Source organism: Myotis yumanensis, unplaced genomic scaffold (assembly GCF_028538775.1).
Source record: "Myotis yumanensis isolate MYYU_CA2020_CCGP unplaced genomic scaffold, mMyoYum1.0.hap1 SCAF_4, whole genome shotgun sequence".
Classification (NCBI taxonomy): Eukaryota; Metazoa; Chordata; class Mammalia; order Chiroptera; family Vespertilionidae; genus Myotis; species Myotis yumanensis.
In genome coordinates this window covers 79,183,072-79,207,909 of record NW_027223755.1, presented here as the reverse complement: position 1 = coordinate 79,207,909, position 24,838 = coordinate 79,183,072, and the positions used below count along the sequence as shown (strand labels likewise).

General features: G+C 47.0%; 2 protein-coding genes and 1 pseudogene across 4 annotated transcripts; 2 read left to right on the top strand and 1 right to left on the bottom strand.

The window, feature by feature from the left end:
* The first annotated feature begins 214 nt into the window (after nucleotides 1-214).
* Nucleotides 215-4,848, top strand: TRAPPC14 (trafficking protein particle complex subunit 14). The gene is made up of 11 exons (XM_070412657.1): nucleotides 215-733; nucleotides 889-984; nucleotides 1,086-1,215; nucleotides 1,344-1,430; nucleotides 1,584-1,704; nucleotides 1,810-1,957; nucleotides 2,553-2,635; nucleotides 2,723-2,886; nucleotides 3,408-3,562; nucleotides 3,808-4,001; nucleotides 4,114-4,848. Exons 1-11 carry the CDS (start codon nucleotides 341-343, stop codon nucleotides 4,265-4,267), a joined length of 1,725 nt encoding a protein of 574 aa, XP_070268758.1. The 5' UTR covers nucleotides 215-340; the 3' UTR covers nucleotides 4,268-4,848.
* A 242-nt stretch (nucleotides 4,849-5,090) lies between these two features.
* LAMTOR4 (late endosomal/lysosomal adaptor, MAPK and MTOR activator 4) lies at nucleotides 5,091-8,955 on the bottom strand. Of its 3 annotated transcripts, none has more exons than XM_070412659.1 (4): nucleotides 8,863-8,955; nucleotides 7,865-7,945; nucleotides 5,786-5,903; nucleotides 5,091-5,438 (listed from the first exon to the last, which is right to left on the bottom strand). In XM_070412659.1, exons 1-4 carry the CDS (start codon nucleotides 8,863-8,865, stop codon nucleotides 5,392-5,394), a joined length of 249 nt encoding a protein of 82 aa, XP_070268760.1. In that variant the 5' UTR covers nucleotides 8,866-8,955; the 3' UTR covers nucleotides 5,091-5,391. The 3 variants fall into 3 exon arrangements, with proteins under 3 accessions (XP_070268760.1, XP_070268759.1, XP_070268761.1); XM_070412658.1 differs by having other exon boundaries at nucleotides 5,091-5,421; XM_070412660.1 differs by lacking the exon at nucleotides 7,865-7,945 and having other exon boundaries at nucleotides 5,091-5,421.
* Nucleotides 8,956-19,055: 10,100 nt separating this feature from the next.
* Nucleotides 19,056-19,474, top strand: LOC139008898 (dynein axonemal light chain 1 pseudogene; annotated as a pseudogene).
* The last annotated feature ends 5,364 nt before the right edge of the window (nucleotides 19,475-24,838 follow it).

The following is a 24,838-nucleotide window of genomic DNA, read 5'->3' as shown; positions in this document are numbered from 1 at the left end:
GGATGCTGCATCTTCATGCGAGACGCGGGGGGTGGAGAGGGTTCTTTTTCATATTCTCCAAAAAGCCTGTCTAGAGTCTCTCCTGAATCCTTCTTGCTGCAATCTAGCTGCCGCCGCACCCCGCCCCTCTCCTCCAGGGTCCCGTCACTCACCGATTCCGGGGCCCCAGGCCACGCCCCTTCTCTTCCGCTTCCGGCTTTTCTCCAGTCATTCTCCGGGCGCCCGGCTGCGGCCCCGCGGGGTCTCGGTTCCGGGTTCGTGGTCCCGGTTCCCGGCCCCGGGGGGTCTCTGGGCCGGCGGGTGCCGGGACTCCCCGCCGGGCCGTGCAGCCCTCGCCCCCATGGAGTCCCAGTGTGACTACTCGATGTACTTCCCGGCCGTGCCGCTGCCGCCGCGCGCCGAGCTGGCGGGGGACCCGGGCCGGTACCGGGCGCTGCCCCGGCGCAACCACCTCTACCTGGGGGAGACCGTCCGCTTCCTGCTGGTGCTTCGCTGCCGGGGGGGCGCGGGCTCCGGCGCCGGGGGCGGTCCGGGCTTGGGCTCCCGAGGGGCCTGGGCAGAACTGGCCACCGCCCTGGCAGCCCTGGCCTCGGTCAGCGCCGGCGGTGGCCCCGGCGACCAGGATCCCGAACCCCCAGGGGGCGGGGATCCGGGCGGTGGGGGGTTGTTTCGCGGCTGCAGCCCCCTTCTCACCCACGGCCCGGGCCCTGCTACCTCAGGGGGAGTGACCACGGTGAGCACCAGGGGTGATTTGCTGGGCTCCAAAGACCGGAGAGGAGGGGGACATCGGGGGGAAGCTGGGGGCAGATGATGGATGAGGAGGGAACTGGGCACCTCTGAAAGGGAACTGCCCCTCCCCTGACCTCTGCACCCCTTTCACACCCCTAGCTGCCTGTGGAAGAGCCAATTGTGTCCACAGATGAGGTCATCTTCCCACTCACTGTTTCACTGGATAGACTGCCCCCCGGGACACCTAAGGCCAAGGTAAGATTGGCAAGGGGTGAAGCTCTCCCCACTCAGATGTCCTCTCTGAGGCTGGCTGGCTACCTCTCCTCTTGACTGTGGCCCTGTGTCCCTTTGCTCAGATTGTAGTAACTGTGTGGAAGCGGGAGGTTGAGGCACCAGAGGTCAGAGATCAAGGCTACCTGCGCTTGCTGCAGACCCGATTTCCTGGGGAGACCTTCCGGGGAGAGCAGAGCGCTTTCAAGGCCCAAGGTGGGGAGAACGCAGGGAGAAATGCTGGAGCGGCATTCAGAGGAATGTTAGAACTGTGGGTTGGAGGTGAGGTCTGTGCCCAGGCCCAGCCCATCAGTTCTTGCTCTTGCTCCTGCCCTCTCCCGCAGTGAGCACCCTGCTGACTCTGCTGCCCCCTCCAGTTCTGAAATGCCGGCAGTTCACTGTGGCTGGAAAACACTTGACTGTTCTCAAGGGTGAGCAGATTGGTGGCTAAGGTCTTGGGTAGCAGCAAGGGCAATGACTGGGTGGCAGTTACCCTGTGCAGACCGGGGGGAAAGGTTCATTTTGGGGGCTTAAGGTGGGATCTGAGGGGTCCACGTAATCACTGTGCTGGTTACCTTCGACAGTGCTGAACAGCTCTTCCCAAGAGGAAATTTCCATCTGGGATATTCGTATTCTCCCAAACTTCAATGCCAGTTATCTACCTGTCATGCCCGATGGCTCTGTGCTGCTGGTGGACAATGTCTGGTGAGGTCCTGGGAAGGGGCAGGGCTGCAAAGGGGTGGGGCTGGGGGCAGGGCTGAGAGCTCTGGCCTGGAAAGACTCAGCTCTGTCCCCTTTCTTCTGAACTAGTCACCAATCTGGGGAGGTCTCCATGGGCTCCTTCTGTCGGCTTCCTGGTACCTCTGGCTGCTTCCCCTGCCCACTCAGTGCCCTAGAGGAACACAACTTCCTGTTTCAGCTGCGAGTGGGTGAGCAGCCACCTCCAGGGGCCAAGGAGGTGAGTATAAGGGGCTGGTGATTTCAAGGAAACAGGTTAAGAAAAAGCAGTGGGCCCTGACCGGTTTGGCTCAGCGGATGGAGCGTCGGCCTGCGGACTGAAGGGTTCCAGGCTCGATTCCGGTCAAGGGCATGTACCTGGGTTTCGGCGCGTCCCCAGTGGGGGGCGTGCAGGAGCCAACTGAATCGATGTTTCTCTCTCATCGATGTTTCTGGCTCTGTATCCCTCTCCCTTCCTCTCTGTGAAAAATCAATAAAATATATTTAAAAAAAGCAAAAGCAAAAGCAGTGGGCCCTAGCTGGTTTAGCTTGGTGGACTGAAGGGTCCTGAGTTCGATTCCGGGCAAGGGCACATACTTTGTTTGCAGGCTCAATCCCCGGCCCTGGTCGGGGCTCATGTGGGAAACAACCCACATCGATGTTTCTCTCTCTCTTTCCCCCTCCCTTCCAGTCGCTCTAAAAATTAATGGAAAAATATCCTTGGGTGAGGATTAACAAAAAAATGAAAAAGCAGTGGGAGGGAAAGGCTAGGGTGTTACCTGAAGATGAGAGGGGATCTCTGTTACCCATGGTGGTTCCCTCTGCTCCTCCCGTAGGGCCTAGAAGTCCCCTTGATTGCTGTGGTTCAGTGGTCCACCCCAAAGCTGCCCTTCACCCAGAGCATCTACACCCACTACCGGTGAGTGTGTGGGAACCTTTGGTGGGACCACCCTGTTCACCTTTGTTTCAAAACACATACATCCTGCTCTCCTCTCCCTGCTTCTAGCCTGCCCAGCATTCGCCTGGACCGCCCGTGCTTTGTGATGACTGCTTCTTGTGAGTCCCCAGTTCGGACCTATGAGCGTTTCACGGTGACTTACACACTGCTCAACAATCTCCAAGACTTCCTTGCTGTGAGGCTCGTGTGGACCCCGGAGCACGCACAGGCTGGTAGGGTGCTGCCAGGCTGGGCCTTCGTCCCGAAGGAGGGGAGGGGAAAGGAAGAATCATGGAGGTGGGTGACATGCGGCAGGCTGCTTTGGCTCGTGTCACAGACAGAAAATTTAGAGAGGCAGCGAGGAAGGATGATTTAAGAGCACTGGCACCGATGCTAGCTCCCTGGTATGTTTGATTTCTACCTCCATCATTTACAAGCTGTGTGACCCTGGGTGGTTACTTACCCTCTCTGAACCTCAGCTCCCTCATCCCTAAAAAGGAGAAAATAATACTGCTCTCCCCCCCTCCCCCACCATGAGGATGTTATGGTGATTTGAAGATTTAATGAGTATGAAGTGGTTAGAATAGACCTCAGCACACAATAAATATCAGCTGTTATTTATAACATTTGGTAAAAGATACACTCAGTTTTCTCCACAGGGTGACTTTGAAGATCAATCAAGACGGTGCTCATGGAAGCCCCTTGCTGAGGAACACTATACAGATGTTTACTGGTCGCTGTTTCTGCCCCCCAGGAAAGCAGCTGTGTGAGGAGGACCGTCGGGCCATGCAGGCTGCCCTAGACTCCATTGTCTGCCACACGCCCCTCAACAACCTTGGCTTTTCCCGGAAGGGCAGTGCACTCACCTTCAGTGTAGCCTTCCAGGCTCTAAGGACAGGGCTCTTTGAGGTGGGTTGGGGAGGTGCCCACTGGAGAGGGGGTGGACGGTGTGGTGGGTGATGGAGAATGTTGGGATAGGAGGCATCAGGGCTGCTAGCTGCTGGAGAGGAAATGCAATGGATGGCACTAAAGCCAGGCTAAAGGAAGGTGGAATTTAGATCCAATATTGGTCTGCCAAGGGGAAAGGTGATTTGAAAGGAGGTCTGGGGCCTGGAAGCCAAGTGGGAATGCTGATCTGTGTCTTTCCACCCCAGCTGAGCCAGCACATGAAACTGAAGCTACAATTCACTGCTAGTGTGTCCCACCCTCCACCCGAGGCCCGGCCCCTCTCCCGAAAGAGCAGTCCCAGCAGCCCAGCTGTCCGGGACTTGGTGGAGAGGCACCAGGCTAGCCTGGGCCGCTCTCAGTCCTTCTCTCACCAACAGCCTTCCCGCAGCCACCTCATGAGGTATGGAACCGAGGGAGGGGAGCCCCTGGACTCAGTTGAGGCCGGAGTTGGAGCGGGAGCAGGAAGCGGTCCTGAGGTCTAACTAGAGCCCACGTTCTCTGCCTTCCTCCAGGTCCGGCAGTGTGATGGAGCGCAGGGCCATCACACCCCCTGTGGCCTCCCCAGTCGGCCGCCCCCTCTACCTGCCCCCAGAAAAGGCTGTGCTCTCTCTGGACAAGATTGCCAAGCGCGAGTGCAAAGTCCTGGTGGTGGAGCCTGTAAAGTAGCACTCTGCCGGCTCTTATACTCCCAGAAATCGAATGCCTCTGGAGGGGGTCCTTGTTCCAGACTGTGCCTCCTTAGGGATGCCTCCCACTGTGGGTGAGGAGGCCGCAGCCTGTCTGTGTCTGCTGAGGGAAAAGCTGTGAAATGGGCGGGTGTGGCTGCAGCACTAAACCAACAGTATTTCCCTGACTTCCTGGGAGGGCTGGTCCCACCCCTTGGTCAGGGCAAGGGTTCCAAGAGCTCCCTTGTTTCCCCGCCTTGCTCCCTGGTTCTAAGTTTACAAAGTGTTTTCTCATTCCTATTAAGTTGTCTTTCCTGCCTCTGAAATCCCCCCTCCCCCCTCCTGAGGGCTGAGATTCGAGGGTGGTGATGGTAAAGGGACCCAGACAATGACCCTCCTGTCTCAGGGGTGAGGGGAGATAGCTAGGTGGCCTCCTCCTGCCCCTCATGTTTACGTTTGCAGCCTGAAGCACTTTAAGTTGTGTGGGTTTTGTTTTTGTTTTTTGTCTGTCCCTGTAACTTATTCTCCAACTACTGCTTCCAACCGAAATAAGTCTATTAAATGCCTGTTGAGGAGGGAGAATGACTGTTGTTTGTGTGTTGGTGGAAGGAGCAGAGACCAGAGCTCAGAATGATTCCCTTCAGCATGCATACCAAATAGCTCCTGTCTGCTCCCTTCCCCCATTTTCTTTCTTTTGATTCTCAGTTTGATATGCTCAGAGATAGCCTAGCTCCACCAGTTTGGGCTGAATTACATGACTTTCCTCTTGAAAGGCAGAAGACATGGGTGTAGCACCTCCCAACCCCCATACACACATCCCTGGGTCTGGGAACAGCAGACATGTTTATTAGGAGAGAGGGAGGCCCCCTTGTCCTCCCTCTTCTTAACACAGCGCAGAGTCACCAAGCCTCCTCTGCCCTTTCAGGTGATGGGGTGTGGGGGAGAGGGTGAGCAGAGAGCCTTAGGTCTGGCATCAGGCCGAGAAAGAGGAGGTTGCATCTTCCTCATCACAGAGGTTCACGGACCCAATCCACCTCTTCCCTCAGCCTTGGCAGGCTCAGACGTCAATGGGCTCCCGGCCTCGGTTCTGCCTCTTCACCACAAACACCCTCTGTCCTGACACGGTCACCAGCAGCGTGTGTTCTCCAAAGACCACTGGAGGGGAGACACACCTTCCCAAAGCCCGGGAGAGGGAAGGGAACACAGAGTTAGTGGGGTGTGATGGCCTCCACGGGGTCATACACAAACTGGCTGGAATCAAGAGCCAAAGAAATGACATGGTTTGACGCTCAGAGATCTGAAGATGGGGCGTCTGCATTCAATACCCTTCTCTTACTTTCTCATACTTCTGATGCAGGGGTGAATCCCAAAGAGAAGAAAGTGGCCAGAACCAGGGACCCCAGGGGGAGATGGTGGGAGGTTGATAGGAGACCAGTGCTTTTTCCCTGAGGACAGCACCCCACCTCTGGCAGCACCCTACTTCCTATCACCACCAGTAGGGGCAGGGGATGGGGCTCACCTGACAGGCGCTTGAAGGGTACGTTCATGCCGTGGTGTAGCCGGAAACCGCAGGCTGTGCTGACCAGCTCAGAGATGGCGCTGGCTGCCTGCTCATCATTCTCTAGATCCCCAGATGACTGCATGCAGACAGGGAGGGAGGATGGCAGAAATTAGGGAACAGAATTGGGAAAGAATTTCAGGAACCACTTTGGCTCTGGCATTGGTACACTCTTCCTCTCCATTTCGTAGTACCCTCGAGGTCACCCGTTTTGGAAACAAACCTAAAACTTTCCTATGATGTTGCCCTTCTAGATGTCATACTGGTTCTCATGCTTATACTGGGCTTCCCCCGGTAAGCTGTGACTCATCCATTTCTTTACTGACCATTCTTTTCGAATCCCTTGAAACTTGATTTCTCTCCCTGTCGCCATTTATTTGATAAAACCACATTCTCAAACATCACTGACTTTCAGAGCTCTATCTTTTCCTGGCTTCCCACTTGTTGCTGTGTCTGCAGAATCTGAAACAAATATCCTTTTTGTCCTTGACACAAACACATCCGCCCCCCCCCCCACCCCCCGCCATTACATTGCCCTTGGGTAATCATATCACAGTGGCCTGGGCTTCCTCTTTTCATGTGACTGTCACAACTTCTCTCTACCTCCTTGAGATGAGCCTCCCACTAGGTTAAGTTCAGTGCCCTTTGCTCTCTTGGACACTCTGTACCTCAGTTTCCTTATCTGTAAATGAGAGACAATAGCATCTATCATATGGGCTCTTGAGGGTTATGAAATAATATTGGTGAGGTGCTCAAAACAGCTCTTAGCAATACATATTAACTGCTGTTGTTTTATGTCAAACTTGATGTTTAAAGTTAAGCCATCAAAACTCCCCTTACCGCTCCCATTCCCCAGTAAACTTCCTTTAGTAATTTCCTGTTAAAGGAACCATCATTGTCGGCTTGAGTTCAAAGTCGTACTGAATGGAGAAGTATCTCCTCTATTACCTGTCTCTAGTCATTATGAAGATATATTGATTCTTCCTTTAAATTCTCTTCTCTCCTTGCTCCTTCTCAGTGCCACCAGTCCATACTCATACACAGATTTCCTTCTGCAACAGCCTTCCTGCTTCTGGATTCCACCCCTTCCAGCCCACCTTCACACCTAATAGAACAGTCTTGCTCAACTATTTTATCAGCTCATGTTTCTGTTAAAAAACCCTTCAAAGCTCCTTTTCCCCAGTCTTGAAAAGCCTCCACAATTAGATCTTTTCTTACACATCCTTTTCTTACCCCAAACCTTTCCAAACTTTTCAACATAAACCCACTATCAAAACAGGCATCACTCCTGCAAATATATCGATCTCAGCCCTCTCCTTTTCTGCCTGTTCACAACCATTCTTCCTTTAAGCCCAGCTGAATTTTTAAAAAATATATTTTATTGATTTTTCACAGAGAGGAAGGGAGAGGGATAGTTAGAAACATAAATGAGAGAGAAACATCGATCAGCTGCCTCCTGCATACCCCCCACTGGGGATGTGCCCATAACCCAGGTACATGCCCTTGACCGGAATTGAACTTGGGACCCTTCAGTCCACAGGCCGATGCTCTGTCCACTGAGCCAAACCAGTCAGGGCCCAGCTGAATTTTTTGTCCTTCAAGGATTCCTTGTCACAACACAAATTATAACCTTAAGGGTTGAATCCTTCATGTTTCAGTTGTCTTGACCACTGGCATTGCTTTAAGCTTTTGACCTTAAGCCTGTCTCTCTAGCTAGATTGAAAACTTCTAGCGAGCTAACACTACATTGTACTATGGAACAAAATACAAAGCCTCTTCAATAAATACTTGGGTAATACAAGTTATCAACAAATCTGTAACTGGTTGTCTGACTTCAGTAAAGTTAGTAAACAAACCCTTTTACCTCAGAATAATTACCATACTGAGATTCCAGAGATTTAATTATTAAAAACTTACTATACCAATTATGACCAAGAATAGTGGGAAATTAGTCTGAACTGGGCAATGTTAGAAGGAATCACCGGGCCATGTGTACTTGGGGGGAGTCCCCCACCCCCACCCCCTTTGCCCAGAACGCACCGCCAGCACTGCGCCTTCGCTCAGCACCAGGTAGCCGAGCTGATCAGGAATTCGCTCCAGCCCGTGGGTCAGTGCAGAAGTCTAGTGGGTAAAGATGCAATCAGAAGCATTGCTAGGAGAATGGCCTCGATTCTCTTCACTTGCAACCCAAGTCTCTCATGACCTGCCCCAGATGTTCTTTTTCCCAAGCCAGGGCCATTCCAGACCCTTTTCCCATTCCCTTTACATGGCCTTCAATACGGATTTTTTTTTTTTTTTTTTTAAAGAATGGTATTTTCTTGCCCTAGCTGGTTTGGTTCAATGGATAGAGCGTTGGCCTGCAGACTGAAGGGTCCCAGGTTCGATTTTGATCAAGGGCACATGCCTGAACCAATGGTTCTCTCTCATCATGGATATTTCTCTCCCTTCCGCTCTGAAATCAATAAATATATATTTTAAAATAATGGCATTTTTTCTTTTTAAAAATATATTTTTATTGATTTCAGAGAGGGAGAGGGAGCGATAGAAACATCCATGATGAGAGAGAATCATTGATTGGCTGCCTCCCGCACGCCCCCTGCTGGGGCTTCGGCCCGCAACCCGCAACCCGGGCATGTGCCCTGGACCCCAACCGAACCTAGGACCCTTCAGTCCGGGCCTACACTCTATCCACTGGGCCACACCAGGTAGGGCAACACTGATCTTGAACCTCGATGTGTCCTCACCCTCTGCTCTTGGGCTCCCTTGTTCTTTCACATCCCACCGTTGCCACCCCCGACGCGTTCGCAGCCCCACTGGCCTCTCTCCTGCCCCCTTTCCAATTCTCCATGTGACCAGCTCCTCCTCCGCAGACCACAACCTCCCACAGATCCCTCCTCAGCCCTCAACAATCCCTCTCCGTCCAGGGGCGAACAGGAGGTGACATCAGACTGCCGGCCAAGGAAGGGGCAACTAAAGAGATTGGGGGACAGGGACAAGGAGCCCCCAGCGCGTCCTCCGGCGCATGCGCCCTCACTCACCATCGCTGCCTTAGGTGATGGGGGGCGCTCCCTACCAGATTGGAAGCTTCCGGCTCCAGACCCAGGTCACGTGCTTCCACCAGGGTGCTCCTCCTCCTGCCTTGCGTTGCGCCCGTCGGACTTCAGCCCCGCCCCCAGAATGCGGATTGGAGCTTGGCTTTCCCAGACGCACGCGGATTGGTCGCAGACCCCCTTTAACACCCATGTCCCCGCCCCTCTGATCCGGAGCTCGAGTAGGAGGGTGAAGTGTTGGCGAAGGGGTGGACCTGGAGGGGCGGGGCCGGAGGGAGGAGAATGGGACCCTGTGTGCTGAGCGTTAGAGATATTTTGCCTGCGCTAGACTGTCCACGAGGGTGACCACAGCAAGAGAATAAAGTGAAAGGACGTGACATGCATGTGAAAAGCTATTCAACTACCACCCTTAACCTTACTCCAGACAGCTCTCTGTTTAATACAAGGATTTGTTCCCAAAACTGTTTTTTCCTGGGATTCTGTGAGGAGCCCTGTGATGGTGAATTGAATCCCCCGCTGGGCAACACAGCTTCAATACTGAATACTCTCTGCCAGAAAAAATTAGAAACAGTACTTTGGAGTCTTTTTTTTAAAAAATTTATTTATTTATTTATTTCAGAGAGGAAGGAAGGAGAGAGAGTTAGAAACATCAATGATGGAAGATAGTCATTGATCAGCTGCTTCCTGTACAGCCCATACTGGGGATAGAGCTGGCAGCCCAGGCATGTGCCCTGACCGGGTATAGAACCGTGATCTCCTGGTTCACAGGTCGATGTTCAACCACTGAGGCATGCTGGCCAGGTTGGAGTTCTTTTTTTTTTTTTTTTTTTTAAATCCTCACCCGAAGATATTTTTCCATTAATTTTTAGAGAGAGTGGAAGAGAGAGGGAAAGACAGAGAGAAATATCGACGTGACACATGGATTGGTTGCCTACTGCAGGAGCCCCGACCGGGGCCCCAGGCCAGGGAGGAGCCTGCAACTGAGGTACCTGCCCTTGACTGGAATTGAACCCCAGACCTTTCCTTCTGCAGGCTGAGCCAAACAGGCTAGGGCTGGACCACTTTTTAAATATATGGGTGTCACGTAGGAATGTTGTGTTTTAATTTAAATAGTTTCTAGACCTGTTGCAATACTAATGTGACTGAGGCAGTGTTGGTAGGTAAAGTGAAGGATGATGCTAGAAATAAAACAAGTACTGCTTGGGAGAGGGTGTGGAGAAATTGGAGCCCTCATACATTGCTGGTGGGGTTGTAAATTGGTGCTGCTGTTGTGGAAAACACATCTGTTCCTGGAAAAATAAAATACAGAGTTATTGTATGACTTAGCAGTTCCACTCCTAGATAGCTACCTATGAGAACTGAAAACATACGTTCACACAAAAACTTATACTCAAATGTTTATAGCAGCATCATTTATAATACCATGCAAATGGAAACTATATAAATATCCCTAAACATAAGAATAGATAAATAAGCCCTAACTGGTTTGGCTCAGTGGATAGAGCATTGGCCTGCGGACTCAAGGGTCCAGGGTTCGATTCCGGTCAGGGGCATGTACCTTGGTTGCGGGCACGTACCCAGTGGGGAGTGTGCAGGAGGCAGCTGATCAATGTTTCTCTCTCATCAATGTTTCTAACTCTCTGTCCCTCTCCCTTCCTCTCTGTAAAAAATCAATAAAATATATTTTTAAAAAGAACAGATAAATAAAAAAATGACATATCCATAAATGCAAATTATCACTGTAAAAAAGGAATGAAGTACTGATACATGTCACAACGTGAATAAACATTGAAAATATTATGCTAAGTTAAAGAAATCAGACACATACAAGGCCACATATTGTGTGATTCTCTTTACATCTAAATTAGACAGAAAACAAATTAGTGGTTGCCACGGGCTGGGAAGAGGGGATAATAGGGAGTGACTGCTAATAAGCATGGGGTTTCTTTTGGGTGATGAAAATGCTCTGGAATTACATAGTGATGATGATTGCACAACCTTGTGAACATAATAACAACTGAATTATACAATTTGTTGTATAATAAAGTACGATTGCTTGAGGAGACAGCTAATTAGAGAAGTTGCCCTTTTAAAAAGAAGGTATTTTTTTTTTGTTTTTTTTAAAAATATGTTTTATTGATTTTTTACAGAGAGGAAGGGAGAGAGATAGAGAGTTAGAAACATCGATGAGAGAGACATCGATCAGCTGCCTCCTGCACATCTCCTACTGGGGATGTGCTTGCAACCCAGGTACATGCCCTTGACCAGAATCGAACCTGGGACCTTTCAGTCCGCAGGCCGACGCTCTATCCACTGAGCCAAACCGGTTTCGGCAGAAGGTATGTTTATAATATAAAATTTAAACTGGAGGAAGATGTAAAGAGGGAGTTTTGTGGAGATGTTTATTTTGCAAAGCCTTTCCTGGTCTTAGTATTGATGACAGTTTATAGTATAATTTATTGTTCAGAGCATTTGATCCATGAACTCATCTAACCTTCACATTACCTATCCTATAATCGTATTTTTGTTTCGCAATCCAGGAAATGGAAACTCCAGAAAGGTTGAGTCTTGCTCTGAGGGACATTGCTGGCAAGTGTCAGAGCCAGATTCCAGTCTAAGTTTGCTGACGCTGAAGCTGATGCTTTTTCCGTTTCTCCACAGGCCAACTATGTTTCCTATTATTTTAATCTACATTTACTATTACTGGATTTCCTGCACTCATTTTTCTTGCCCTTAGCAGGAAAATGCTTATTAGCCATCATTCGAATTGTTTCATTTTCACAAAGAGCTTGAATCATACTAGTCATATAGAAAGCAAAATTTCTCATTATTTCATTCACCAAATGTTCACTGAGCACCTCCTATGTACCATACACTCTTCTTGGAACTGGACATACAATAGTAAGAACAAGACATATTTTTTTAGTTAAATCTTTATTGTTCAGATTATTACAGTTGTTCCTCTTTTTCCCCCCATAGCTCCCCTCCACCCGTTTCCCAACCCCGCCTCCGCCCTCACCCCCCCCCCCCCGCCCCGCACTGTCCTCATCCATAGGTGCACGATTTTTGTTCAGTCTCTTCCTGCATCCCCCACACCCCTTTCTGTGCTAGGGTGAGGGACTGCGCCATGGAAGGGTTACAGAATGTTACAGAATGTGCTGGGAGGGGGAACTGACGAATGGAGAGGGATTGCAGGGTTAGGAACCATGGAAGAAAAATTGCTAGATTGTCTTAGGAAACAATGTGTTATGATTAAATCCAGCCAGGTGTGACTCTGTTTACCTCCCCTCCGTTCTCATGAACTTTTTGTGAACTTCTAATGAAATGCTTTGTATTTTTTTTAACACTGTTTTGCTATAAAGGATCATACTGCACCCTTGATCTCTGCCACATGCCGTGAGGCTTCCCAGAGGGGGAAGGTACGGGCTGTGGTCAGCTGGCCAACTTAATAAAGGCTATTAAATTTAAATTCTGAATCGGTGGTCTATCTCATTGAGCCAACCCATAACACTTTCCTCCCCAAGAATAGTCAGTCCATTCCCTTTCTATGCCCCTGATTCTATTATAATCACCAGTTTATTCTGTTCATCACATTATTCATTCACTTGATTTTTAGATTCACTTATTGATAGATGTGTATTTGTTGTTCATAGTTTGTATCTTTACCATTTTCTTCTTCTTCCTCTTCTTAAAGGATACCTTTCAGCATTTCATATAATACTGGTTTGGTGGTGATGAACTCCTTTAGCTTTTTCTTATCTGTAAAGCTCTTTATCTGACCTTCAATTCTGAATGATAGCTTTGCTGGATAAAGTAATCTTGGTTGTAGGTTCTTGGTATTCATCACTTTGAATATTTCTTGTCACTCCCTTCTGGCCTGCAAAGTTTCTGTGGAGAAATCAGCTGACAGTCGTATGGGTACTCCCTTGTAGGTAACTGACTTTTTTTCTCCTGCTGCTTTTAAGATTCTCTCTTTGTCTTTTGCTCTTGGCATTTTAATGATGATGTGTCCTGGTGTGGTCCTCTTTGGATTCCTTTTGTTTGGGGTTCTCTGTGCTTCCTGGACTTGTAAGTCTATTCCTTTCACCAGGTAGGGGAAGTTTTCTGTCATTATTTCTTCAAATAGGTTTTCAATATCTTGCTCTCTCTCTTCTCCTGGCACCCCCATAATTTGGATGTTGGTACACCTGAAGCTGTCCCAGAGGCTCCTTACACTATCTTTGTATTTTTAGATTCTTTTTTCATTTTGCTTTTCCGGTTGGGTGTTTTTTGCTTCTTCATATTTCAAATCTTTGACTTGATTCTTGCGATCCTCTGGTCTGCTGTTGGGAGTCTGTATAATGTTCTTTATTTCAGTCAGTGTATGCTTAATTTCTAGTTGGTCCTTTATCACATCCTTGAGGGTCTCACTAGACTTCTTGAGGGTCTCATTAAGTTTATCAGCAGTTTCTAGAAAATTCTTGAAAAACCTTAAAAGTGTGGTTTTGAACTCTATATCCAGTAGTTTGCTTTCCTCCGTTTCTGTCATTTGTGACCTGTTTCTTTGTCTCCACATTTTTTATGCTTCCCTGTGTCGATAGAGTGGCTTTCTGTGCTAGGTGTCCTATAGGGCCCAGTGGCTCAGCCTCCCCAATTACCTGAGGTAGACACTCTTGGTGCACCCCCTTGTGGGCTTTGTGCACAGTCTTGTTGTAGTTAAACCTTGATTGTTGTAGGTAATACTGGGAGGGATTGACCTCCAGGCCAATTGGCTGTGAGAATCAGCTGTGTCTGCGGTGGGAGAACTTCTGTGCTGGAGACACCCCTCTGGGGCAAGACTTGCTTCAATGGGGCTTTGGTGCTCACTGAGTCTGCCCCCTGAGTGTGTCCTTTATGAATCCGAGGAGCTGCAATCTGGATGGTCCCACTCTGACCACCGGGCACACTGGCTCCTGGATCTCTAAGGAGGTGCTAATCTAGCCTCTGCCTGAGGCTATCTAGCAGGAGCCAGCTGTGACACAATGCAAGTTGCCCTGGGGCCTTGGGCCAGCTAAAGTTTGTTAGGTAATTATCAGATTGCAAAGGGCCAGGCCTTTCATATGCAAAAGTATCCCTGCAGGGCTTGGGCAGGGCGGGGTCCCAGGATATCAACAGGGTGGAGCGAGCAGTTATGGCTGCTCTCAGTCCTGCCCTCAGAGGTCCTGCTTCTCCGTGTCCGGGCAATCGCTGCAAGCACCCCCGAGAGAAAGCTGCCCTCGAGTTCTGACCAATGCCAGACAGTCCAGTTTCTCTCGTATGAGTCTGGATCCCCAGAGACTCGCCTGGAACTGGAGCTCAGAGCTTGAGACTCCCTCCTGATTGAAAAAGTCAACCGTGTCCTCAGCCGCCAACCCTCTCAGCCTGCGCCTCTGTACCTCTGTATTTTACTTCCGAACCGCACCTCCTCTGAGTTTCGGTATGCTTTTCTCTTTCCTTCTAGTTGTAGAATTTCCACTCAGCCAGCCTTCCTGTGATTCTGGATGATGTCCCTTCCGTCTTTTAGTTGTATTTTTGAAGTGGTTGTGCAAGGCAGCAATCTCTGGTGTTTACCTATGCCGCCATCTTGGTTTCTCTAACAAGACATATTTTTGTTTGTTTTCAAGGAGCTGTGAGGGAGAGGGTGACCAAGACAATTAATAAATAAGTAAGAAAAAAAATGTTAATTGGTGAGAAGTGCTATGAAGAACAATAAAGCAAAGTTCCATTTACACCTTGTTCAAAAACATAAAAAACTAAATAATGTAGCATTTAGGGCAGCGGTTCTCAACCTGTGGGTCGTGACCCCTTTGGCGGTTGAACGACCCTTTCACAGGTCTTAATTGCTTAAGACCATTCTGCATATCAAATATTTACATTAGGATTCATAACAGTAGCAACATTACAGTTATGAAGTAGCAATGAAAATAATTTTATGGTTGGGTCACAACATGAGGAACTGTATTTAAAGGGCCAGAAGATTAAGAACCACTGATTTAGGGAGATCATACACATACACACAATAGGGAAATATATCTCAAAATGATAAAGATCCAGAGAATAATAAAATTTGGAATAATGGTTACTATTAGCAGAGAGGGGGATGAGATAGAGAGAAGTTCAAAAAGTTTAAAAATATTGATAATTGCTATGGACTGAATGTGTTTCCCTTCAAATTCATATGTTGAAACCTAATCCTTAATGTGATGGTGTTTGGAGGTGGGGACTTTTGGAGGTGCTTAGGTCATAAGGATAGAGCCCTAATGAATGGTATTAATGCTCTTATAAAAGAGACCCCACAGTCTCTTTTCCCCTATCATCATGTAAGGACACAGCAAAAAGATGGCAATCCATGAGCCTGAAAGTGAGCTCTCCCTAGACACTGAATCTGTTGGTGCCTTGATCTTGGACTTCCCAGCTTCCCTAAATGTGAGAAATAAATGCTTGCTGTTTATAAGCCCCCTTATCTCTGGTATTCTGTTGTAGCCACCTGAATGGACTATAGCAGTAATATTCTATTTCTTAAGTTCTAAGTCTGTACCTATGAGTACACATCTACACACTGTTTTGTTGTTGTTGTTGTTGTTGGTGTTTAAATATATTTTATAGATTTTTTACAGAGAGTAAGGGAGGAGGTAGAGAGTTAGAAACATTGATGAGAGAGAAACACCGATCAGCTGCCTCCTGCACACTCCCCACTGGGGATGTGCCCAAAACCAAGGTACATGCCCCTGACTGGAATCGAACCTGGGACCCTTGAGTCTGCAGGCCGATGCTCAATCTGCTGAGCCAAACTGGTTAGGGCCACACTGTTTTTAATACATGAAAGATTTAATAATTTCTTAAAATCTTTTTAAGAAAATGTAAGTCTGTGACCCAGCAATTTCACTCCAAGGTCTATACCCAACAGAAATGTTCACCCAAAGATATGTACTGGAATATTCATAGAAGCTTTATTCCTAATAACTCAACATTGAAAACACCCAAATGCCTATCAATGATTGAATGGACAAATAAGTTGTGTCATATTCATGCAACGGAACACTATAAAGCAATGAGAATGAATGAATGAAAATGACACACAATCGGAGAATCGAAGATGGCGGCATAGGTAAACACCGGAGACTGCCGCCGTGGACAACCACTTCAAAAATACAACTAAAAGTCGGAGCGGACATCAACCAGAACCACGGGAAGGCTGGCTGAGGAGAGTCTCTTCAACTAGAAGCAAAAACAACAGCATTCCGACGCTCAGCGGAGGCGCAGTGTGGAAAATTTAAAGGTACGGCGGTACGGTGGTGAGGGTGCGCGCGCAAAGCGGGCTGGCGGCTGAGGGCGCGATTGTCGTTTTCAATCAGGAGCGAATCTCAGACTCTGGGCTACAGATCCGGGCGAGACTCTAGGGACCCAGACTCAAACGGGAGAAGCGGAACTGTCTGGCTACGGCCCCTCCGAGGTTTGCAGTGATTGCTGGGACAGAGAGGCAGAGCCCCTGGGGACGGACTGAGAGCAGCCATAGCTGCTCCCTCCCCCCCCCACCCTGTTGAGCCCGCCCCGCCCAAACCCTGCGCACAACCATTTGCCGACCGCCTCAGGCAAGGGCTGGACTAGCGCCTCCCCTGAGGACTGAAGTTTTCCCACAGCTGATTTCCACCGCCAGTCGGCCGGGTGGTCAAATCCCTCTAGTGTTAACTACAACAATTAAGGCTTCGCTAGAACAAGACTGCGCACAGAGACCACAAGGGGGTGCACCAAGAAAGCATAAAAGATGCGGAGACAAAAAAACATGACAGAAATGGAGGATATGGAGCTAAGAATCGCAATTTTGAGGGCTTGCCATAAATTTGTGCAGAGCCTCACAAAAACTAATGAGACCCTTGATGCTACGATAAAGAAATTAGAAAGTAAGCATACACGGACTGAAATAAAGAATATTATACCCAATAGCAGACCAGAGGAGTGCAAGAATCAAACCAAAGATTCGACAAAAAACACCCAATTGGAAAAGCATAATGAAAAAAGAATCCGAAAGTGTGAAGATAGTGTAAGGAGCCTCTGGGACAGCTTTAAGCGGACTAATATCAGAGTCATTGGAGTCCCAGAAGAAGAGAGACAGCAAGATATTGAAAACCTATTTCAAGAAATAATGGCAGAAAACTTCCCCCACCTGGAGAAAGAAATGGACTTACAGGTCCAAGAAGCGCAGAGAACCCCAAACAAAAGGAATCCAAAGAGGACCACACCAAGACACATCATCATTAAAATGCCAAGAGCAAAAGACAAAGAGAAAATCTTAAAAGCAGCAAGAGAAAGAGGCTCAATTACCTACAAGGGAATACCCATACGACTGTCAGCTGATTTCTCAACAGAAACTTTGCAGGCCAGAAGGGAGTGGCAAGAAATATTCAAAGTGCTGAATACCAAGAACCTACAACCAAGATTACTTTATCCAGCAAAGCTATCATTCAGAATTGAAGGTCAGATAAAGAGCTTCACAGATGAGGAAAAACTAAAGGAGTTCATCACCGCCAAACCAGTATTATATGAAATGCTGAAAGGTATCCTTTAAGAAGGGGAAGAAGAAGAAAAAGGTAAAGATACAAATTATGAACAACAAATATGCATCTATCAACAAATGAATCTAAGAATCAAGTGAATAAATAACCTGATGTACAGAATGAACTGGTGACTATAATGAATCAGGGACATAGAAAGGGAATGGACTGACTATTCTTGGGGGGGAAAGGGGAATGGGAGATTCAGGAAGAGACTGGACAAAAATCATGCACCCATGGATGAACTCAGTGGGTGGGGAGTGAGGGTGGAGGGTGGGGTGGGAGCTGGAAGGAGGGGAGTTATGGGGGGAAAAAAGAGGAACAAATGTAATAATCTGAACAATAAAGATTAAAAAAAAAAAAAAAAATGACACACAATCACCTGAATGAATTGCACAAACTTGATGTTGAGTGAAAGAAGTCAATCCCCAAAGAGTATATTCTGTGTGATTCCATTTATGTAAAGTACAAAAATAGGCAAAACTAATTTATTGTGTTAGAAATCAGGATGGTGGTTATCCATGGGGGAAGGGTTGAGACTGGACAAGATGGGTATTTCTGGGCCTTGCTAATGCTGTTCCTTGATTTGGATGCTGGAGTTTTGTGTGCATTCAGTTTGTGAAAATTTAGTGAACTATACTTATAATATAAACTTGAATAGAAAGGTTAAAAATAAAGGGTGGAGTGGGAGGATATGAAAGGTTGGGGGGAGTGGTGTGGGTGCTATTTTATATCAAGCGAGAGGATCAGCCTCTCTGATGAGGTGAAAGCTAAACAGAGACCCGAGGGAGTACATCGTGCCATTATTTTCTACCTGGGGGAAGAACATTCTGGTGAGTGCTCATGCGACTTGTCTTAGACTATGCGTTCTTTGAACATAGGACCTCGCGTGCCTTTGAAATTCCAGTATCTAGCACATTGCTAAACTGAAAGTAGACTCGTTTTGTGTTGTTGTTTTCTGTATTGTCCCAGTCATTTCCAGGACTTCATTCTGGTTTCAGAGACTCTTTTTCTTTGCCTTCATGGTCTCTAACTCTGCTCTTTGCCCTTCCATGGCACTTTCTTCTTTTGAAAAGGAGGGAACAAATTCTGATATGCGAAATAACGTGCTTACATCGATCCTAGTGGCAGAGTTGGCCTTCTTGTCCAAGCCATTTCCACATGGTCTCAATACTCCCTCTCTCAGCCTACTAGAGCATCCTGATTGGAAACCACACAGGCCGTCATTTACCCATAACTTGGCCCTCTTTCAACACACTCACCTTGTCCCACCTGTACCTAAGAGGCTCATATGTCTAGTGTGACACTTACTACACGTTGCTGCAATCCTTTGTTTGCCTGCTTAGCTCACTTACACCTTGAGAGGCATGGAGGCCAGGGCTGTGATGTTTTCAACATTTCATGCCCAAAGCATGTGACTATTCCCTGTAGTCTTTGAAAAGTGCTGGTTGAATGGATATGTCAGGGTTAAGAGAACTAAGAGAGGCGCAGTTGGGGTTGGGAAGTCTATTGGTGGCTGTTTGATACGGTAGTAACTAGGACTAGGGAAAAGAAAAGAGCTTGTTTGTGAGAGACAAAGAGGTCTAGTTTCAAAGCAAACAGGAAACCTGGAGTGACAGCAGCAATCGAGGAATGGCAAAAGCAACAACAATCAAAGAAGCCCTAGCCAGATGGGAAGAGAAAACCAGTTAGAAGCCATCTGAAGCCAAAGCGATAAAGCTTTATGCCCAGTTTCCCCCTACAGAGAAGATGAATGTGCATCCTTCTCCATGCTTGTCATTGACCTCCTACAATTTTATTGAGAAGTTGGAAGGGATCCATGTAATGAAGAATCCCTTCATTATTCCCTACATTTCTAATAACCTGGCGAAAGACTGGGCCGAGTTAGTGAGGCTGGCAGAACTGTCATACCTGGTGTTGGTAGGCAATCCTTTGGAAGAGAAGCACCCTGCTAGGGGAACTGGATTAAAGAGGCAACCAAGAGAGTGCCCAAACTGAAGAAGCTCGGTGGTACCCTAGTAATTACAGAGAAAGAGGAAGAAGAAAACTAACACCACATTTTCTGCTTTGTGTTAACTTATTTCAATAAGAACAATAGATACGTTTTGTATACTTGTCTATTTTATAATCCTCCTCGTCTCTGATATTCTGTTATAGCAACCTGAATGGGCTATGGCAATAATAATTCTATTTCTTAAAGATTCTGTGTGGAGCAAAAGTTTTTTTTAAGATAAAACAAACCTTTGATTCCTGCTTTTTTTTTCTTAACCTTTTCAGTGTTTCTCTCCCCAAATGGTAACACTAACTTTGTATATTGCAGCCCTCTTTTTAGAAACTGTAAATTTTTTATTTATGGCAAATAAGAGGGCTTCAGGCAGGGGCCTGTTAGCTAGATACCCCCTGTGTTCCATTGTTTCTGAGCTGCCTAGCAAGAATTTTCCTGCCATGTATGTTCACTCTTTCTCAACTTCTCGTTAATCGCTCATTCTCATTTCTAAAACCGAATACTCTGTCCCTCCACCCTATTTTCTCTTTTGTCCAAAATTTCTTGTATATCCAATGTTGCCTCACTGTCTTTGGAATTTTCATGCCTATGTGTATTCTACATGTGCATATATTAAAAACTTCTATTTTGTCCTGTGGGGAAAAAATCTGCATTGAAGAGAAGGAGAATGCTAAAGGAGGCAGCAAAGACACAAAACCAACAGAAATTAGCCATAAGTTAACCATTGTACTAGTCAGGGTTCTACAGAGAATGAGAGAGAAATAAAGAGCTATTTTAAGGAATTAGCTCATGCACTTGTGGGGCCTGGCAAGTCCAAAATTTGTGGGGTAGGCTGGCAGACTAGAAATTCAAGGAAGAGTTCATGTGTAATTTTGAGTGAATTCTGCAGGGCAGCAGGCTGGAACTCAGCCAGGGTTTCTATGTTATTACAGTTTAGAGGAGAATTCCTTTTTCTCTGGAAAACCTCTGTCTTTTCTCTTAAGATCTTTTACCAATTGGATGGGGCCCACCTACAGTACGGAAGCTAATCTGCTTCATTTAAAATTAAATATTCATCACATCTTTTTTTTTTTTTTAAGACCTTCACAGTGTATGGGAGGCAAAATTTTACCTCTACCCTTTTAGGGTTTTCTGCTGGACCTGAGGATTAAATTGACATAAGTCAGATTAACAGGAGAAAAGGATACAAATTTAATATAAATTTTATGTGACACAGGGGCCTTCATAAGGAAATGAAAGCCCAAAGAAGTGGCAAAACCCAAAGACTTTTATACTAGGTTGAACAAGGTGAAGCACTTGTGGAAATGTGACTAAACTATGTGGGGAGGACAAAGAAGGTAAGAATTATTTTAATAAGGCCTATTTAACAGAATTCTCTAGGTTTCAACTTTCCGTCCTTGATGATAAGAATATTACTTTCCTCCTGATATAAGGAGGACATCGTCCACATGAGAATTTGATCCTGTACCTACTATTTAAAGAAACTGCCTTTAGCTCAAAATAAATTTTTCGTCAAAGAGGGTTATTTTGTGGTGATACATTCTGATTTGGGGGTCGAATGACCCTTTCACAGAGGTCGCCTAAGACTATCGGAAAACACATATATAATTACATATTGTTTTTGTGATTAATCACTATGCTTTAATGATGTTCAATTTGTAACAATGAAAATACATCCTGCATATCAGATATTTACATTACAATTCATAACAGTAGCAACATGACAGTTATGAAGTAGCAACGAAAATAATTTTATGGTTGGGGGTCACCACAACATGAGGAACTGTATTAAAGGGTTGCAGCATTAGGAAGGTTTAGAACCACTGGCCTAGAGTGAGTGGCTGATAAAGAATGGATGACAAGATCATTGGTGGAGAGCAGCTCACAGAACATAAAAGCCATAGTGTTGAAAGGTTCACCTACATGTATTTTGAAATCGCTGAGTGTTAGGACAGGTAGTGAATTTAAGAGATTGACACTAAGCCAGGAGCTAACATTGTTTAGAAGTGAAAAGAAGGACATGGTGGCTGGCAGATAGCAGGAGCAATTTGCAGTGGGATCTGAAAGGCCCTGAAAAAAATATTGGCTTGATCCCTATTTCTGGTAAAAAAAAAAAAAAAAAAAGTGAATCTTGGAGTGAGATAGGTAAGGGTGGGAAAATGTGACTTCAGAGGAAGAATAGCATTGTGGGCAGGAGGGCCGTTGCCCAGAGCCAGCCAGTCAGTGACAGCTAAGTGAGAGCTAGGGTAAAGAAGGGCTCCGGATGACTCCTTGAGTTCCCGCCCTATCACAAAGGTCTGCAGGCCCCAGGCACTTGGTGGCTGGCCTTCCTTGGTGTACCTTGAGACTTTTGCTCAGTGGCCACAGACCCAGCCCTGGCACTGAGTTTGAATCTGTATCAACCTAGTGACTCACTGAAAGCCTTCAAGCAACTCACATACTGCCAGAGGCTCTTTCAGTGACTGAGCCTAACAAGCAGCTGACAGGCGGAGGTGAATCTCAAGGTTCCTAGGGCATTTTGCTGACCTGCCTCCTGGCTCAGTATTTATGGTATCTGGCCTTGGTACACAGGTTGGCCCCTCCTACATGCATCCAGCCCTGAAGAGGCAGCCACAAACTGTGGATCACTTTGTAGCTCATAACAGGTAGGCCAGAACTAGTCATAAGCAGTGTCTGACATTAACCTGCACCGAAGTCCCTCCCTAGAAGTCCCAGTACCAACACACCCAGTGGCAGGCTTCAGACCACAACTGAGCATGATCCAATTAGCTCCACAAGCAGTACACCCAAAGGGAAATCTCAGCAGGCACTGGACCCTGCCGGGGCAAATTCCACTTCATGAGGTCGGCTCTGACATAGCAGCTTGTGCACTGTGGTTGGGGTCAATCCTCATAGTGAGCCAGCCTGAGGGTTAACCCTACCCATGGGCAGACCAACAGCAATCAAGAATCAACGACAGAGAGAAACCAAGATGGCGGCATAAGTGAACACCGGAGATTGCTGCCTCACACAACCACTTCAAAAATACAACTAAAAGACGGAACGGGCCAAAACCGGTTTGGCTCAGCGAATAGAGCGTCGGCCTGCGGACTGAAAGGTCCCAGGTTCGATTCTGGTCAAGGGCATGTGCCTGCGTTGCGGGCACATCGCCAGTGGGAGATGTGCAGGAGGCAGCTGATCGATGTTTCTCTCTCATCGATGTTTCCAGCTCTCTATCTCTCTCCCTTCCTCTCTGTAAAAAAAATCAATAAAATATATTTTTAAAAAAAAAAGACGGAACGGACATCATCCAGAACCACAGGAAGGCTGGCTGAGTGGAAATTCTACAACTAAAAGGAAAGAGAAAAGCATACCGAGACTCAAAGGAGGTGCAGTGCAGAAGTAAAATACAAAGGTGCGGAGGTGCATGTGGAGAGGGCTGGCGGCTGAGGACACGATTGTCTTTTTCAATCGGGAGGGAGTCTTAGGCTCTGAGCTCCAGTTCCGGGCAAGTCTCTGGGGACCCAGACTCATACGGGAGAAACTGGACTGTCTGGCATCGGTTGGAACTCGAGGGCAGCTTTCTCTCGGAGGCACTCACAGCGATTGCCAGGACCTCTGAAGGCAGGACCAAGAGCAGCCATAACTGCTCGCTCCGCCCTGTTGATCCCCTGGGACCCCGCCCCGCTCAAGCTGTGCATGGAGGCTTTTGCATATGAAAGGCCTGGCCCTTTGTAATCTGAAAATTACTTAACAAACTGCAGCTGCCCCAAGGCCCCAGGGCAACTTGCATTGCTTTACAGCTGGCTTCTGCTGGGTAGCCTCAGACAGAGGCTAGATTAGCACCTCCTTAGATCCAAGAGCCAGTGTACCCAGTGGTCAGAGTGGGACCATCCAATTACAACTCCTCAGATCCATAAGGGACACACTCAGGGAGCAGACTCAGTGAGCACCAAAGCCCCACTGAAGCAAGTCTTGCCCCATAAGGGTGTCTTCAGCACAGAAGTTCTCCCACCTTAGACACAGCTGATTCTCACAGCCAATTGGCCTGGAGGTCAATTCCTCCCAATGTTACCTACAACAATCAAGGCTTAACTACAATAAGACTGTGCACAAAGCCCACAAGGGGGTGCACCAAGAGTGTCTACCTCAGGTAATTGGGGAGGCTGAGCCACTGGGCCCTATAGGACACTTAGCACAGAAAGCCACTCTATTGACACAGGGAAGCATAAAAAATGCGGAGACAAAGAAACAGGACACAAATGACAGAAATGGAGGAAAGAAAACTACTGGATATAGAGTTCAAAACCACACTTTTAAGGTTTTTCAAGAATTTTCTAGAAACAGACAATAAACTTAATGAGACCCTCAAGAAATCTAGTGAGACCCTCAATGTTGTGATAAAGGACCAACTAGAAATTAAGCATACACTGACTGAAATAAAGAATATTATACAGACTCCCAACAGCAGACCAGAGGAGCGCAAGAATCAAGTCAAAGATTTAAAATACGAAGAAGCAAAAAACACTCAACCGGAAAAGCAAAATGAAAAAAGAATCTAAAAATACAAAGATAGTGTAAGGAGCCTCTGGGACAGCTTCAAGCGTACCAACATCCGAATTATGGGGGTGCCAGGAGAAGAGAGAGAGCAAGATATTGAAAACCTATTTGAAGAAATAATGACAGAAAACTTCCCCTACCTAGTGAAAGAAATAGACTTACAAGCCCAGGAAGCGCAGAGAACCCCAAACACAAGGAATCCAAAGAGGACCACACCAAGACACATCATCATTAAAATGCCAAGAGCAAAAGACAAAGAGAATCCTAAAAGCAGCAAGAGAAAAAAAGTCAGTTACCTACAAGGGAGTACCCATACGACTGTCAGCTGATTTCTCCACAGAAACTTTGCAGGCCAGAAGGGAGTGGCAAGAAATATTCAAAGTGATGAATACCAAGAACCTACAACCAAGATTACTTTATCCAGCAAAGCTATCATTCAGAATTGAAGGTCAGATAAAGAGCTTCACAGATAAGAAAAAGCTAAAGAAGTTCATCACCACCAAACCAGTATTATATGGAATGCTGAAAGGTATCCTTTAAGAAGAGGAAGAAGAAGAAAAAAGGTAAAGATACAAATTATGAACACCAAATACACATCTATCAACAAATGAATCTAAAAATCAAGTGAATAAATAATCTGATGTACAGAATGAACTGGTGATTATAATAGAATCAAGGACATAGAAAGGGAATGGACTGACTATTCTTGGGGGGGGGTAAGGGGTGTGGGGGTTCGGAAAGAGATTGGACAATAATCGTGTACCTATGGATGAGGACAGTGGGTGAGGAGTGAGGGCGGTGGGTGGGGTAGGAACTGGGTGGAGGGGAGTTATGGGGGGGAAAAAAGAGGAACCAATGTAATAATCTGAAC

Excerpts from the sequence above, each read along its gene's own strand:
- TRAPPC14 (XM_070412657.1), top strand. The coding sequence starts at position 341 with ATGGAGTCCCAGTGTGACTACTCGATGTACTTCCCGGCCGTGCCGCTG. Across the intron at positions 734-888 it reads CCTCAGGGGGAGTGACCACG|CTGCCTGTGGAAGAGCCAAT; the intron begins GTGAGCACCAGG and ends TCACACCCCTAG. Across the intron at positions 1,958-2,552 it reads CACCTCCAGGGGCCAAGGAG|GGCCTAGAAGTCCCCTTGAT; the intron begins GTGAGTATAAGG and ends CTCCTCCCGTAG.
- LAMTOR4 (XM_070412658.1), bottom strand. Across the intron at positions 5,904-7,864 it reads GCGAAGGCGCAGTGCTGGCG|TCATCTGGGGATCTAGAGAA; the intron begins GTGCGTTCTGGG and ends GTCTGCATGCAG. Across the intron at positions 5,422-5,785 it reads ACCCTTCAAGCGCCTGTCAG|TGGTCTTTGGAGAACACACG; the intron begins GTGAGCCCCATC and ends TCTCCCCTCCAG.